The 16,372-nt window shown below is 37.3% G+C and overlaps 1 protein-coding gene and 1 long non-coding RNA gene across 3 annotated transcripts; both read right to left on the bottom strand.

Annotated features, from left to right (window-relative positions):
• Positions 1–381: 381 nt before the first annotated feature.
• Positions 382–5,711, bottom strand: LOC110893167. 2 transcript variants are annotated; one of them, XR_004872616.1, is made up of 3 exons: positions 1,506–1,641; positions 909–962; positions 382–606 (listed from the first exon to the last, which is right to left on the bottom strand). XR_004872616.1 is itself a non-coding variant. In XM_022140289.2 (3 exons), exons 1-3 carry the CDS (start codon positions 5,702–5,704, stop codon positions 590–592), a joined length of 564 nt encoding a protein of 187 aa, XP_021995981.2. In that variant the 5' UTR covers positions 5,705–5,711; the 3' UTR covers positions 382–589. The 2 variants fall into 2 exon arrangements, 1 of the variants encoding a protein (XP_021995981.2); XM_022140289.2 differs by lacking the exon at positions 1,506–1,641 and adding an exon at positions 5,212–5,711.
• A 1,395-nt stretch (positions 5,712–7,106) lies between these two features.
• Positions 7,107–8,344, bottom strand: LOC110904461. The gene is made up of 3 exons (XR_002572539.2): positions 8,231–8,344; positions 7,634–7,687; positions 7,107–7,331 (listed from the first exon to the last, which is right to left on the bottom strand). It is a non-coding gene; the product is annotated as an uncharacterized LOC110904461 (long non-coding RNA).
• Positions 8,345–16,372: the final 8,028 nt, after the last annotated feature.

The following is a 16,372-nucleotide window of genomic DNA, read 5'->3' as shown; positions in this document are numbered from 1 at the left end:
GTGTTGACCATAGGCTAGTCAACGCAAAAAGTCAAAGAAAACTTTGACTTTCGGACTTGAAAAGCGAATAAAAGAACGAAAGAACACTTACGAAGGGTCCCCGAAAGCTAATCTCGATCCAGGAGCTCAGGTATGAAGCAAGGGCCTCAACTTAGAGCTTTAGATCAGATTTTGTGGGTTTTTAACCAAAAGGGGGGGGGGGGTATTTATAGGAAAAGCAAGACCGTTATGTAACGTCCATAATTTTTCCTTTAAATTTATTAAATGACAACATACTTTTCTAACAAAATTTGGGCATGACCCGTTTGTAAACGGGCGGTACCCTGTTTTTCATAATCAATTTTCATTCAAACTATACGCAACATTCAAAAGACATGACATACACAACAAAAGATGACCTATTTTTAGTTTCGAAACCATTAAGTTTATGTACGCACTTACGACAACTTTTCAAAAGACAACCATGACCAAACTAGTTTTAAGTACAAAGCATAGACATAAGTAACTAGGTAATTTGACATTGACTTTATACAAAATGCGGAGCGCTTGACGGGCTTGAGGTGTGTTCGATCCGGGCAAAGCTTGATAGCTAGACATGAGATTTACCTACATGACCACAACATCAAAACTCATTAGAACAAAGTTTCCTTCTTTAACCCAAGAAATTAACTTACGGACTTGAAATAAACGTGACATTCACGACTTGTATTAAACTACATTCTTTCATACTTGTACGGTAGTGAGTTCCAACGGAACTTCATGCCAATCTTTCTAGTCTTACAATTTCATCATTCGACCCATTCAAGAGAAGGGTCCATTCATATATCTTAACCATGCTTGATTCAAAGTAGCACAATTATGGATAAACACATATCTAAAGTAAAACCAAAATTGTACAAGTAGCGTACCTCGGTCTTGATCCCCTTGTTGCTTCCCTTGACTCGAACTTTCTTCCTTAACGCCTACATATAACCATTCATTCTTTTAATTCATGTTTCATGCTCATTTACACATATCAATCGATAAAACATTATACAATTTACTCATACTTCATAAACATGTTCAATTCACACAAGGTTTATGGCTTATATGACTAGCATTTTCATTGAGGCATTTAGTCAAACACTTGATGTGCATGTTATCAACAAAGCACAAAGTACAAGTATTTATTGCATAACCCTACTTATTCACCTTCTAATCTAACAAGAATCAATCAAGTTCATGACTTTCTTTCATCCTACACCATCTTAACTAATCTAATTTCTCTATCACATTCAGATTATGTATCAATTCACTTCCATAAACATATCATTATAAATCATCATGTTCATCTTCTTCCTACAACAAGTGGGTATGAACCCTAATCATCCAAACAATCAAAATTATACAAATTCCTCAGTCTATTACGAATTCCTAACTCATAATTACACAAGATTTCCACATGATTTCATGATTGGGTTATAACCCACTTTCTACAAATCATCAAATCAGAATTTTCAACTTACCTTGTGTTGAACAAGCTTAGATAGTTAAAGATTGGAGCTCATGCATCAATTTAGGCCCTTAATTCCTTCCTAATCTTGTGATTTTCTGAAAGTTAGGGTTTGTTCTTGGCTTCTCCCTCTGATCGATCCCACAAACACACCAGTACGTGTGTTTTGTGTTTTCCCCTTTTTCCTTTATTTGTTTAATTAAAACTTTTATTCTTTTTAACAAGTTTAGTCCCTTCACTTTCTTAGTTTGTTTATTTATCATTCAACTTTTCTTCCTATCAAGTTACTAGTATAACTACTTAACTAGGTTAAATATAACTTGTCTAGACATTTCAAATAACATAAATAAATTGCATATTTTGGGGTGTTACAAGTCTACCCCCCTTAAAAGAGGTTTCGTCCCCCAAACCTTAATGTGTACCAAATAGCGTCGGGTAGAGCTTCCTCATTTCATCCTCTAACTCCCATGTAAGATCCGATCCCTTCCGATGCTGCCATTGCACCAAGACTTGCTTCATAGTTTTGTTCCGAAGGTGCGTTACCTTGGAATCCTTGATAGCTATCGGCCTCTCGATATAATTCAATTTTTCATCCAGCTCAATATCGTCAAGGGGCACATATGCCGTCTCATCTGCTAAACACTTTCTCAATTGTGACACATGGAATGTGTCATGTATTCCATCCAAAGTTGGCGGTAATTCCAACCGATATGCTACCTCCCCAACCCGGGCAACAATCTTGAAAGGTCCTATGTAGCGGGGACCTAGCTTTCCTCGCTTACGGAAGCGGATTATACCTTTCCATGGGGAAACCTTTAATAACACATAATCACCTATTTGAAATTCGATGGGTCGCCTCCTTTGATCTGCATAGGCCTTTTGTCGATCTTGAGCCGCTTTTAAACGGGCTCGCACAAGATCGATCTTCTCGTTAGTTTTAGCCACCACCTCGTTGGGTGCAATTTCTCTCTGTCCCACCTCTCCCCAACAAATTGGAGTTCTACACTTTCTTCCATACAACAATTCATACGGTGCCATTCGAATGCCATTGTGGTAGCTATTGTTGTATGAAAATTCCACCAACGGCAAGTGGTCATCCCAGCTTCCCCCGAAGTCTATCACACATGCCCGCAGCATGTCGATAAGTGTTTGAATAGTCCGCTCGGACTGACCATCCGTTTGGGGGTGGTAAGCGGTACTGAAATGTAATTTTGTACCCATACTTTCATGAAAACCTTGCCAATATCGAGATGTGAATCGGGTATCTCGATCCGACACAATAGATACAGGAACTCCGTGTCGTGATATTATCTCGTTAACATAGATCTCCGCCATCTTTTCGGAAGAGAAAGCTTCCCGAATGGGTAAGAAATGCGCGCTCTTGGTGAGGCGATCTACGATCACCCATATAGCATCGTGACCTTTCCTTGTCTTAGGAAGCTTGGTCACTAGGTCCATCGTCAATTCTTCCCATTTCTATACCGGAATCTCTAACGGTTGCAAATTCCCATATGGTTTCTGATGTTCTGCCTTTTCCTGCAGACATGTCAAACATTTGGCAACATACTTGACAATATCACGCTTCATGCCGGGCCACCAATAACTTTTCTTCAAGTCCAAATACATTTTTGTAGCTCCAGGATGAACCGAAAATCGGGATTTGTGAGCTTCTTCGAGTAATACACCCTTTGCTTCGCTAAACCGGGGTATCCAAATACGACCATACATGGTTTTAATTCCATCGGTTCTTTCTCCGAATTTATCCACAAACCCCTTTGTTCTTTCCTTTTTAGAATCCATTCCGCTTAGTGACTTGATTTGGGCTTCTTTAACCATTTCGAGAAATCGAGGTGTAATTACCATCTTCATGGACTTTACTTGAATTGGAGGCGGGTAATCCTTTCGGCTCAGGGCATCGGCTACTACGTTAGCTTTACCCGGATGATAAAGGATCTCACAATCATAATCTTTAAGAAGTTCTAACCACCTTCGTTGCCTCATATTTAATTCCCTTTGCTCGAAAAAGTATTTAAGGCTTTTGTGGTCAGAATAAATAACGCTTTTCGTACCGTAAAGATAGTGCCTCCATATCTTCAAAGCAAATACTACTGCAGCTAACTCCAAATCATGGGTTGGGTAATTACTTTCGTGTGTCTTCAATTGCCTAGAAGCATAGGCAATGACTCTACCCCTTTGCATCAAAACACATCCCAACCCTTGGTGTGACGCATCCGTAAACACCACCAAGTCTTCCGTTCCATCTGGTAAGGTTAGTACCGGGGAACTCGACAGCTTTTCTTTTAAGGTTTGAAACGCCCTTTCTTGATCTGCACCCCATGAAAACTTCTCATCCTTCTTGGTTAACTTGGTCAACGGCAAGGCCAATTTAGAAAAGTCTTGGATAAACCTCCTATAATAGCCTGCTAAACCCAAAAAGCTTCTTACTTCACTTGGGTTCTTGGGAGGTACCCACTTCATAACGGCTTCCACCTTTGACGGGTCTACTAAGATACCATCCGCATTAATCACATGACCGAGAAATTGTACCTCTCTAAGCCAAAAAGCACACTTGGAGAATTTTGCGTACAATTTCTCCTTGCGAAGTACTTCAAGAACCTCACGTAAATGGCATGCATGTTCGGCTTTACTCCGGGAATAAACCAGGATGTCATCGATAAAAACTATAACGAATTTGTCTAACATGGGCCGACAAACTCGATTCATAAGATCCATGAACGAGGCAGGCGCGTTCGTTAATCCAAAGGACATTACTAAGAACTCAAAATGCCCGTATCGCGTTCTAAAAGCCGTTTTCGCCACATCCTCATCTCGCACTCTTAACTGATGGTACCCGGACCGCAAATCTATTTTTGAAAACCAACTTGCCCCTTGTAACTGATCGAAGAGATCATCGATTCGGGGCAATGGGTATCGGTTTTTCACTGTCAGCTTATTCAACTCTCGGTAATCGATGCACATGCGCATCGAACCATCTTTCTTTTTGACAAAAAGTATAGGCGCTCCCCATGGCGACACACTCGGGCGTATAAAACCCTTGTCGAGCAATTCTTGTATTTGTACCATTAACTCCCGCATTTCAGTTGGGGCCAACCTATAAGGGGCCTTGGCTACGGGTTTGGCATCATGGTACAATTCAATCTTGAAATCCACTTCGCGTTCTGGTGGAAGCCCCGGTAAATCTTCCGGAAAAACATCAAGAAACTCGTTCACGACTTCAACCTCTTCTATCTTAGGGGTATTCTGCTTAGTGTCCACCACGTAAGTTAGAAATGCCTTGCTTCCATTTCGTACGTACTTGTATGCTTGGACTATAGAACAAAGCTTCGAGTTGATATTCCTTTCCCCTTGTATGCTTACTCGTTTTCCTTCCGATGTTAACACATGAATTATCTTCTTCTCACATTGAATTTCGGCCTGATGTTTAGCTAGCCAATCCATGCCAACTATAACCTTAAATTCCCCCAATATCATGGGAATAAGGTCAATGGCAAACTTCTCGTCTTCAATGATTATTTCACAATCTCTACAAACTTCGTGCAACAAATAACTCTTACTATCGGCTATTTCTACTTCTAATGGTACATGCAGTCTTTCGATTTTAAAGGAGGGGTGTGACACTAATTCACTTGATACAAACGATCTACTGGCACCGGTATCAAATAACACGTACGTAGGCAACGAGTTCAATGAGAATATACCTGATACAACATTCGGGTGGTCCTTCGCTTCCTCGGTTGTGATCTGAAACATCCTCCCCTTAGCTCTTGGGGCTTCCTCCTTTCTTGCTTCCTTATCGGTTTTCTGTTGAAGCTTGGGACACTCAGCCTTAATATGACCCGGTTGGAAACAGTTGTAACACGTTCTTGAAGGATTAGGACACCTATAGTATGGGTGTCCCTCTTGACCACAATTGTAACAGCCCTTCTTCCCTTTCAAACACTCCCCCGTGTGTAACTTTCCACACGTTTTGCATTTCGGAACACTACCCTTCGCCTTATCCTTCTTGCTTTGATCTTGAAATTTTGGTTTCTTTGAAGGGCTCGAGCTGGAAACATTTTCAGATACTCTCTTTTCGCCTCTTTCTGCTTGTCTTCTTATTTCAATCTCCCTATCTCGGGCCAAGTCAATGAGCTCATTCAAAGTTTCACATTTAGCGGGAATTATGAACTCCCGATATTCAGCCTTCAACATACCGTAATAACGGTCTATCTTCATTCTTTCCGTTCCTGCTATATCTTTACAGAACTTCAGCTTGTCAAGGAACACGTTGGTGATTTCATCAATGGTTTCATCTTTCTGACGAAGATGTAAGAAATCTTCTTGGATCTTGTCAATGGCAGATTGCGGACTGTGGTACTTTAGAAAAGGTTCCTTGAACTCTTGCCATGTCAAGACTTGAACTTTTTCTTCCCCAATCTCTTTACTATAAACATCCCACCAATCTTTAGCTCGGAGTTGTAGCAAACCGGTGGCGAACATCACTTGATCCTCCTTCTCACAATGACTCCTTATGAACACCGCTTCAGTACTTGCAATCCACCTTTGGCATGCTATAGGATCAATTTCTCCTTTGAACGGTAACGGGTTGCACGCCCTAAATTCTTTGTATGTGCATTTGCGAGTTCCTTTCTTTCCTTGCACTTCGCTAATCATTCCCTTCAACTCTTCCATCTTACCCGCCATCATTGTTTCTACCACTTCCAGCACATGACCTTCTACTTCTTGGGTTAAGTGAGGAATACTTGCTTGCATTGCCCTTCCAATCTCTTCCGAGATCATAGTTTTCAGTCGCTCTTGTTGTGTGGCTTCATCCTCATTCGTATCCGTCATCTACACATAAACATCATTCTTTATTTCAAGCATTCAATCATCCTTTCCATCATATAATCATTCTAATAGTACATAGCTTCCTTTGAAAGTTAACATTCATGCATTCTATCATTCTTTAGAGTCTTATTATAGCGTTTGCAATACTTCACGTATGATAGAAAACATTAAGCAGAACATCGCAATTGAAAAAGGCTGAAAACAGTCTTCACCGTAAATTACGGTGTCACCGTAATTTACGGTGGCATTATTTCTTTAACGGTGTAAGGCTACTGCCTTACGGCAGAAGAATTTCGTCCCAGTGTCTACCGTAAGTTACGGTGTCACCGTAACTTACGGTGACGCCCAGCATACTTTGATGAATTTCTTATTTTGCAGCCATCTGTTCAACCCGTTTTAACCCGTACCAGTCCGTTTCGTCCCAAACTTTTACACATCATCCCGTGATGATTTTTCCTAACATTCCCTAACCAACTCATTCATAATACAAAATCAACTTTAAAGGTACTTACTTGCTTCGCGCCGCGGGTCGAACACACTCTTCACATGAGCTTTCGGTTTGAGTTCAAGCATTTGATGCTTGAATCCCTCAAACCTACGCTCTGATACCAACTTGTAACGTCCATAATTTTTCCTTTAAATTTATTAAATGACAACATACTTTTCTAACAAAATTTGGGCATGACCCGTTTGTAAACGGGCGGTACCCTGTTTTTCATAATCAATTTTCATTCCAACTATACGCAACATTCAAAAGACATGACATACACAACAAAAGATGACCTATTTTTAGTTTCGAAACCATTAAGTTTATGTACGCACTTACGACAACTTTTCAAAAGACAACCATGACCAAACTAGTTTTAAGTACAAAGCATAGACATAAGTAACTAGGTAATTTGACATTGACTTTATACAAAATGCGGAGCGCTTGACGGGCTTGAGGTGTGTTCGATCCGGGCAAAGCTTGATAGCTAGACATGAGATTTACCTACATGACCACAACATCAAAACTCATTAGAACAAAGTTTCCTTCTTTAACCCAAGAAATTAACTTACGGACTTGAAATAAACGTGACATTCACGACTTGTATTAAACTACATTCTTTCATACTTGTACGGTAGTGAGTTCCAACGGAACTTCATGCCAATCTTTCTAGTCTTACAATTTCATCATTCGACCCATTCAAGAGAAGGGTCCATTCTTATATCTTAACCATGCTTGATTCAAAGTAACACAATTATGGATAAACACATATCTAAAGTAAAACCAAAATTGTACAAGTAGCGTACCTCGGTCTTGATCCCCTTGTTGCTTCCCTTGACTCGAACTTTCTTCCTTAACGCCTACATATAACCATTCATTCTTTTAATTCATGTTTCATGCTCATTTACACATATCAATCGATAAAACATCATACAATTTACTCATACTTCATAAACATGTTCAATTCACACAAGGTTTATAGCTTATATGACTAGCATTTTCATTGAGGCATTTTGTCAAACACTTGATGTGCATGTTATCAACAAAGCACAAAGTACAAGTATTTATTGCATAACCCTACTTATTCACCTTCTAATCTAACAAGAATCAATCAAGTTCATGACTTTCTTTCATCCTACACCATCTTAACTAATCTAATTTCTCTATCACATTCAGATTATGTATCAATTCACTTCCATAAACATATCATTATAAATCATCATGTTCATCTGCTTCCTACAACAAGTGGGTATGAACCCTAATCATCCAAACAATCAAAATTATACAAATTCCTCAGTCTATTACGAATTCCTAACTCATAATTACACAAGATTTCCACATGATTTCATGATTGGGTTATAACCCACTTTCTACAAATCATCAAATCAGAATTTTCAACTTACCTTGTGTTGAACAAGCTTAGATAGTTAAAGATTGGAGCTCATGCATCAATTTAGGCCCTTAATTCCTTCCTAATCTTGTGATTTTCTGAAAGTTAGGGTTTGTTCTTGGCTTCTCCCTCTGATTGATCCCACAAACACACCAGTACGTGTGTTTTGTGTTTTCCCCTTTTTCCTTTATTTGTTTAATTAAAACTTTTATTCTTTTTAACAAGTTTAGTCCCTTCACTTTCTTAGTTTGTTTATTTATCATTCAACTTTTCTTCCTATCAAGTTACTAGTATAACTACTTAACTAGGTTAAATATAACTTGTCTAGACATTTCAAATAACATAAATAAATTGCATATTTTGGGGTGTTACACATTAGGATCGTTTCTTGAAAAACGTGATCGAATCTTGTGTGTACACTTGTTGGAAAGTTGTGGTAACTAAACTTTCAGAAATGACAGTTTTAGTCCCTGTTGCGTATTTAGGCCATTTCCAACACTTCTAAGGCCCGTAAAGCCAACTTTAAGGCTCTAAAATGATGCCTAAACATTGTGGACATGAAACATGCTCAAAAATATTCCGGATGTCAGTTCGTTTGGTCGTACGAATGCGATGTTCGCTTAATTACGACGGAATGCGCATAAGCGCGAAAAATGATCCAAATTGTGCGACAAATGGATTTTTCTCATGCCAAACAATAAGGCATAATATAATGATGCTTACATAAATTTTTGGTTGTCCGGATGTATTCAGAACGTAAGTTATGTGGGAAAATGCAAACTTGTGCACTTTTTGACACTTTTAGCCCCTGATTGATCCAAAAGTTTGTTTTAGCATAGCAAACCCCTCAAAGCCTATTTCTAAGCTATGTAAAGGATATTTATGGTATGTTTAACTTATGGACATGTTCCAGAATGTTTGTTACAATTCAAATTGGCATACTTTCGCAGTTTGTCAAGTTTAGTCCCTGTAAGCGAATTAACTTGTTTTTGCCATACCAAAGCCTTCAAAACTTATTTCTAAGTTATGTAAGGGTTATTTAAGGTATGTTGAGTATATGTTGATGTTCCGGGGTATTTGTCGCATTAAACCGAGTACGTTTACGCACCAGTTTGCGTATAATTCTCCAGAAAGCGATGTAGAGTTTGAAATTGAACAAAAGTCAAAACATGAAAAATGTAAAACACAACCAAACAAACATTGGGATCAAATAACATTGTTTTATTGATAATTGAACTGTTCATAATGATTTCGAGCACAAATGTTACAACAACGCCTCTACCCTACATTATTCGGTACGTATTATGGTTTCGGGGATGAAACCCTCTTAAGGGGGTGGACTTGTAACACCCCGAAAATATAAAGCTCTATATTATAATGATAAAGTATTAAATAAACAAGAACAAACTAACTAGGACTAAATAACCCAGTTAGTTACAAGTCTTGTAGTGACTCATAAGTGGGTTAAAACACTCAAAATATGAACTAAGGAAAATTAGAGGGACTAAAAATGTTAAACCTGAAACTTGATTTAATAAAAATAAAATAAAATACATCAAACACACACAAGAGTGTGTGTCTGGTCGATCAAACACAAGGGGCGACACAAGGGTTCCCACAAACCCTAGTTCTTCCATAATTTCACCAAATTGGGAGCTCAAATCTGTTCTAAATCAAGTTCAAAACACAAATTCGTGATCACCTCATTGAAGGGATCATAAGGTATTCTTAATTTTGTCATTTAATTCATCTCAAACTCTTGATGATTTGTGAAATCGAAAGGGGAACTTGAATTGTGATGAATAGATAGAGATTGTCAGGGAAACAAGTCTAGTATGAATCTTAGATGATAACTAGCTGTGATTATGCTCAAAATTATGAAATTTATGAATGTTTATTCATAGGTTATATGGGTTTTACATGGTAGGATGAACACAAGAATTGTTACCATCAAAAGTAGTAATTCTTGATTTCTCTATGATAATCTTGATGATTGTATGCATGCATCACATGAAGAAATCGAAATATGTGATTGAAATTGGTAAAAATAACAAGTCAGGAACTTGATTCTAGCTATGTAAAAATTAGACCCGCTAGGTGTTCGTTAAAATGCCTAAGTGAGCATGAAAATGTTAGAAAAACGCATGTTTGATTTTATAGCGAATTATGCGTTAAAGATTACGAAAAGAGTTCTAAATTGGTTGTGAATTGAACTCTTTAGGCAAAGAATCCGGATCGTCGAGTGGACAAGCCGGAGGGGATACACGCTTGAAGGGAGTGCTCTAAAGGTACGTGACTTTGGTCCCGTTACATTATGAATAACCATTTGGTTTTTAGCTTGTTATGGTGTCATATCGTAGTATAAGCGTTTGAAGTGTCATTGAAGTGGCAAAGTCCATTCGACACTCAAACGGGTCAAAATATTGGTTAGAAATAGTTTGGCTTGACATAAAGTGAGGATTTTCACTTGTCAACCAAACGGGTCAAAATTATGTCCTTATATCGATTTTGTGTATAAAAACTCAAAAGATTATTATTGCGCTAGTGGCAAATAGCAATTTAGCAAAGATTGGTTATGCTAAGCTAGGTCTATGAATTCGTGTTATCGGGTCGAATGGTAGCTACTAGTTGTATGAATTGCATAAAGTGGCAATGCTTAAATTCGTAGAAATTAAGCATGAAATTCAAATATGAGTGTAAAGCCATAAGCGCAATTAATCAGTTGCATACCAAGACCGCGGAACAAAAGGTTAGATCTAATGGGTTTCAGGCAACCACACTCTTGGCCACTCTTTTACCAAGCAGTGCTTTTGTGTCTCTAGTCGTGAATCGACAAATAAAAATGCCTATGGTTTGGATGCTTCCTATGTCGTTACATATGTTAGTGGCCTCGCTAACCATTAGCGATCTCGTATTCCTTACATTTACAGAAATACTTGTTTTATACAATTACAGACCATGTTTTCTACAAAGAATGCTTAACTGTTTTACACAAAACTGCATGAATTCACACCAACATTATGTTGACGATTTTCCAACACTTACATGTATTTCAGGTAACTAAAGTGGATGTACGTGCAGTCTTACTCTTGCTCCGGGATGTCGCTTATGTTTTAGTCATGTCGTGTCAAGACTCCTATGCCTATTTTGTGGGATTTGGTTATTATACTCCATCCCGTGTGGTGATATAAGAACCAAAACCTTGACATCTATCGTTTAAGCAAAGTTGTAAACTTTTCAGACAATATGTTATCTTATGATCAAAACACTTAACTTATGTTATGTTTTGAATATGTAATGTCAATGGCATTTTGGAGTTATTTTACGAGCATGTGGTATGTTTACCATTCGTATGCAATGAGAACCTTTCAGGATCACACCTCGTGATTCCCCCTTAGAAAGGGGTGTGACAGATCCTTTGTAGTATAAACCAATATCCCGTGGAATAACAACCGACTTCATCTTAGCTTTCTTTCTAAGTTCTAATTCATAAGCCTCAAGCTTTTCAATTAGTTTAGCCAAATTCAGTCTCGCATATTTAATCGGATTTGACTGCAATATCAACATATATGTACCCCAATCACTTTTTAGTGAAGCACCTGCTAACTTATCCATCAACCCTGAATATTCTTTCCTAATCCCCATCCTTTTCATTTCAGCAACTAGGTGAAGAAATCTTTTGACTAGCTGTTGCAATGTTTCTCCTTTGATTGCTGTAAAAATAAAAACTCCTTTTTGAGTAAAGATTTTTTACTCTTCCTCATTTCATTGTTACCATAATTCTTATTCTGTAAAGCGCACCAAATTGATTGTCATGAACCAGTGTGCTGTAACAATTCTAGAATGTCTTATTTAATAGATTTCTGTAGCAGTGTCATCATCTTTTTCTCCCTGGTATATTTTTATCGTTCACTCTCAGGAATCTGTTTTACCTTGATGTTTTCCCCATTTTCATTCTTTTGAATCATATATTCAACTTCTATAGCCATCCATTCATCAAAATTGTTTGCCCAACATAATTTTCCAATTTGCCTGCCCAATTTGAATAATCTTCCATTTTCAACAACTTGGGTCGTTTATTTGTAACTCCCACTTCGTTGTCTAGATTCATGTTTTGAACTACCGTGGTTGGTGTTGTTGCGAACGCATTCATCATATCATAATCCGATTGTCCAACACCTAGCAAAGTTTGAAAATAGAGAACTCTTCACGCATATAATAAAATAATAAATGAAAATTTGTGACATTTTAGATTATAATTAATATTTGAAACTAATAAATGTAAATACTTAAAAAGACATGTTTAAATTTGACCTCAATTTTATAAATTTTGAATTAGCGGATTAAAATTTAAAGCAATTTAATATATTATACAATTGTTATATTTGAAATTTCTGAAAATTATACCAAAACTAAATCATAGTCTTTTAAATTTGAATTTCGGAAATTAAGCGAGCAATAAATGTAATGTTATATTATCTATACTATATAATAAAAGAAACCAATTTTGGGACACTTGTCATTATTTTATACCATCCTTAATTGTAGATAATTATTATTTAATTTAAATTATTAAATATCAATTAAATTAATATAAATCTTATCAACCCTAAATTATTGCCATAAACTTAACTTAAAATCTTAAAGTTTTATCTGAACTAAAAAACATTGTTTCACTTAACAATAGATAAACATGCATATTATTTATTGTTAATCTTATTATTGTTAACTATGAGAACTTATATTAAACAACTTATTAATTAAACCAAAAATTTAAAATGGTATTAACCTAATTTAAAAAATAATAAAAAATCCATTTTGATTTAGAAAGATTTTTTTAACAATAGATAAACACGTGTAATACACAGAGTTTTTAAAGATATAACATTTTTTTTATTTGCTATATAAGATTAGATTTATTAAACTCGTACAATACACGGAGTTTTTTTTATAAAATATAACTTTTTTTATTATTTAGTATATAATTACATTTCATAAACCCGTGTAATACACAGGGTTTTTTTTTAAATATAACTTTTTTATTGTGTGGTATATACAATTACATTTATTCAACCCACACAATAAACGAGGTTCTTAAAGATATGATTTTTTTATTACTTAATATATAAAATTATATTTACTCAACACATATAATAAATGAGGTTTTTAAAAATATAATATTTTTTTATTTAGTATATATAAAATTACATTTATTCAACCCATGTAATACACGGGGTTCTAACCTAGTTATAGAAAATAAAATAAAATGGAAATAATGAGAGATAAAAAGGTAAACAATCATTGAATGAAAACAAAAGTTGTCAAGTCTCCACGTATTATTTTTTTTTTCTTTAAAGTAAGTGTCCACATATTAGACAACTCTAAAAAGTAGGGTCAGAATATACTATAAAGTTTGTTTGGGTAGGAATAACATGAAGTAATTTTGACTATCAACTGAATAATCAAATGTTTGGATTATAATGATAGAATTGAACAAAAACATGGAGGCGCCTTTCTAAGGGTCTAGTCCATCCAAGTCAATAGTTTCTCACTCCTCCAATTCTCCCTCGTTTTTAAAACGTTAATAATTTTTCATACGACATTATTTTGTTATAAATATTGTACCATAAAATGAGCATTTTTTATCTTTAGAACGAGCACATTGCTGCTACACTTTTGAAAAAAGGTTTTCGGTAACCCAGATGCGTATAACGCAATGGACAAAAAACATAAAAAATGATTTTTTTCTAAAACACAATGGACTAAAAAGACAAAAGAAAGTGTTCTTTTTAAAATGCAATGGCCAAAGAACACAAAAGAAAGTATTTTTTTTCTAAAACGCAATGGATCAAAAACACAAAACAAAGTGTTCTTTCTAAAACATAATGGATTAAAAACACAAAAGAAAGTGTTTATTCTAAAGTTCAATTGACTAAAACCACAAAAGAAAAGTGTTTATTCAAATCAATAGTTTCTCTCTCCTCCAACAATATGTATAATTATTTCTATATTAATTAAGTTATAATTAATATATACATATACCATGAATAAAATATTACAGGTACCCATGTATTCGTCTGAAAGCAGCGGCCTATCTGAAGAAAGTGACCCGATGATGATTGTCTCTGACGACGAGATTGCTTCAGCACAGGAGACGTTCACGTCTGACTTCAAGACCGACCCTGAGATGATAACCGATGATGAGGATCTCGACGATGTCTTAGCTTTGCCTTTACCCCTCCATGGCCAGCTGATCATCGGACATCCCGATGGCGAGCATCTCGTTGAGCCTTTTCCCATTGATGCTATTCCTTTTGCCGCCATTCCTGCTGAGGACCGCCATTCGCTGATGACCTGGATTATAGTGTGGCCTTTCCTGTTATGCTTGTTATCGATATTCCTTCCAATTCTGACCTTGCGTCTGATGCTGATTCCTTCGATTCAGTGATATCTTTGGCCCTTTTTGCTGCTGGGCTGAGAGTTTACCCGACTGGTGATGATGATGACACTATGCCTGTTGTGCCATCCACTCCTACCCATGTCTCTACGCCTTCCCACACTCCTGCTCAGATCAGCTCCCTCATCCGTCGAATTGAGGAGCTCGAGGATGAAGTGACCCTTCTTCATAGCTTGATTTTCCCTACACCCCCACCCTTCCCCCCGCCCAGTAGGTTTTCTTTGCAGGTACTTTGATGGAGTAGTATTTCGGGTATGAAGACTGTAACCGAGCTTTGGGAACAACTTGAAGACAAGAACTGCCAATGTGAAGAAAGATATTTTGTCTTTTATAGGTATTAAACTTGTACTATGGGGTGATGTAACCCTTATGCATTTTGTTTTCTTCGCAAACAATGATGTAACAAGTTATCCTGATATATATAAAGACTCAGCGAATATCTTATGACACATCAGTATTTATCTATTTATGCATGCTTGTTGCTGTATGAATTGATTTATATGTTTGGCGGATTGTTTGATGTCACTTATGTGTGTATATGCATGTGTATATACTACCACTATCTTGTGTGATGATATCAAACAAATGTCTAACTCTGTTGTGTTGTATTTTGGAAGAACATGGCACCCAGGAGAGCTGTGAACGCCCATGATTCTGATCAACCCCCTCCTCCTCCGATGCCGAGGACTGCTGAGGAACTGAACTCCCTGCTAGAAGAAAGGATATCCGAAGCTATCGCCCAGTACGGGCGAACCACACTGAACACAGTGGAGGATCAGGCGGTACTAGACGAAATGGGAATGGAGATTCATCTGGAGGAAGCACAACTCAAGGTAACCTTAAGCTAATTTGCTAAAACATGATGAAATTTATGAACATTCTTTGTTTCATTGTTCTATTAATTGCTCACGTGTGAATTGGTTGGATCAATTCCAGGCTGCACCTTCAAGCAGTTTCTCGACTGCAAGCCACTGAACTATGACGTCACTGGAGGTGCAGTGGCTTTTGGGCGCTGGACGGAGAAGACTGATTCCACGATCCGCATGAGCAAGTGCACCGCGGACCAACAAGTCACTTTTGTTACTGGGTTGTTTGTCGATGAAGCTTTGACTTGGTGGAATTTGCAAGTCCAGAATCTGGGTGATGATGCTGCGTATGGTATGACGTGGGATGAGTTGAAGGAAAGAATGAGGGAAAAGTATTGCTCTCATGCTGAACTCCAAAGGTTGGAAACTGAATTTTGGAACTTGTCCATGGATGGTGCGGACATTGTTGGTTATACTCGAAGGTTCCATGATCTGTCAAGAGTGATCCCCTATCTTGTGACTCCCGTATTTAAGCGCATTGAGCGCTACATCTGGGGACTGGCTTCGGAATTTCGCAGCATGGTAACTGCGGCAAAACCCACAATGATCACTTAGGCTGTAACTCTGGCTGTCAGCCTTACCGAGGATGTTGTCCGTATGAAGAAGTTATCACTGAAACCTACTGAGAAAACCGAGACGCATGATGAGTCGTCTGGTGACAAGAAGAGGAAGCATTAGCCAAGCAACGCGTAACAACAACAAGGGTTCCAGCAATAAGAAACGTGAACCCAATCCACCCAAGGAGGCAAAAGCCCTTGTAGCTATGAATGACGCTCCTACCAGAGGGTACCAGGGCACTCTGCCTAAATGCAATCAGTGCAAGCGTCACCAT

This window comes from Helianthus annuus, chromosome 2 (genome assembly GCF_002127325.2).
Source record: "Helianthus annuus cultivar XRQ/B chromosome 2, HanXRQr2.0-SUNRISE, whole genome shotgun sequence".
Lineage (NCBI taxonomy): Eukaryota > Viridiplantae > Streptophyta > Magnoliopsida > Asterales > Asteraceae > Helianthus > Helianthus annuus.
The sequence above is the reverse complement of the archived record's forward strand: the minus strand, read 5'-3'. Positions and strand labels throughout refer to the sequence as shown.

Bases quoted from the DNA above. Each gene is read 5' to 3' on its own strand.
- LOC110893167 (XM_022140289.2), bottom strand. From the start codon at position 5,704: ATGTTGAAGGCTGAATATCGGGAGTTCATAATTCCCGCTAAATGTGAA. The intron at 963-5,211 runs GTATATTCTCAT...GGTTATATGTAG, and splicing joins CCACCCGAATGTTGTATCAG to GCGTTAAGGAAGAAAGTTCG.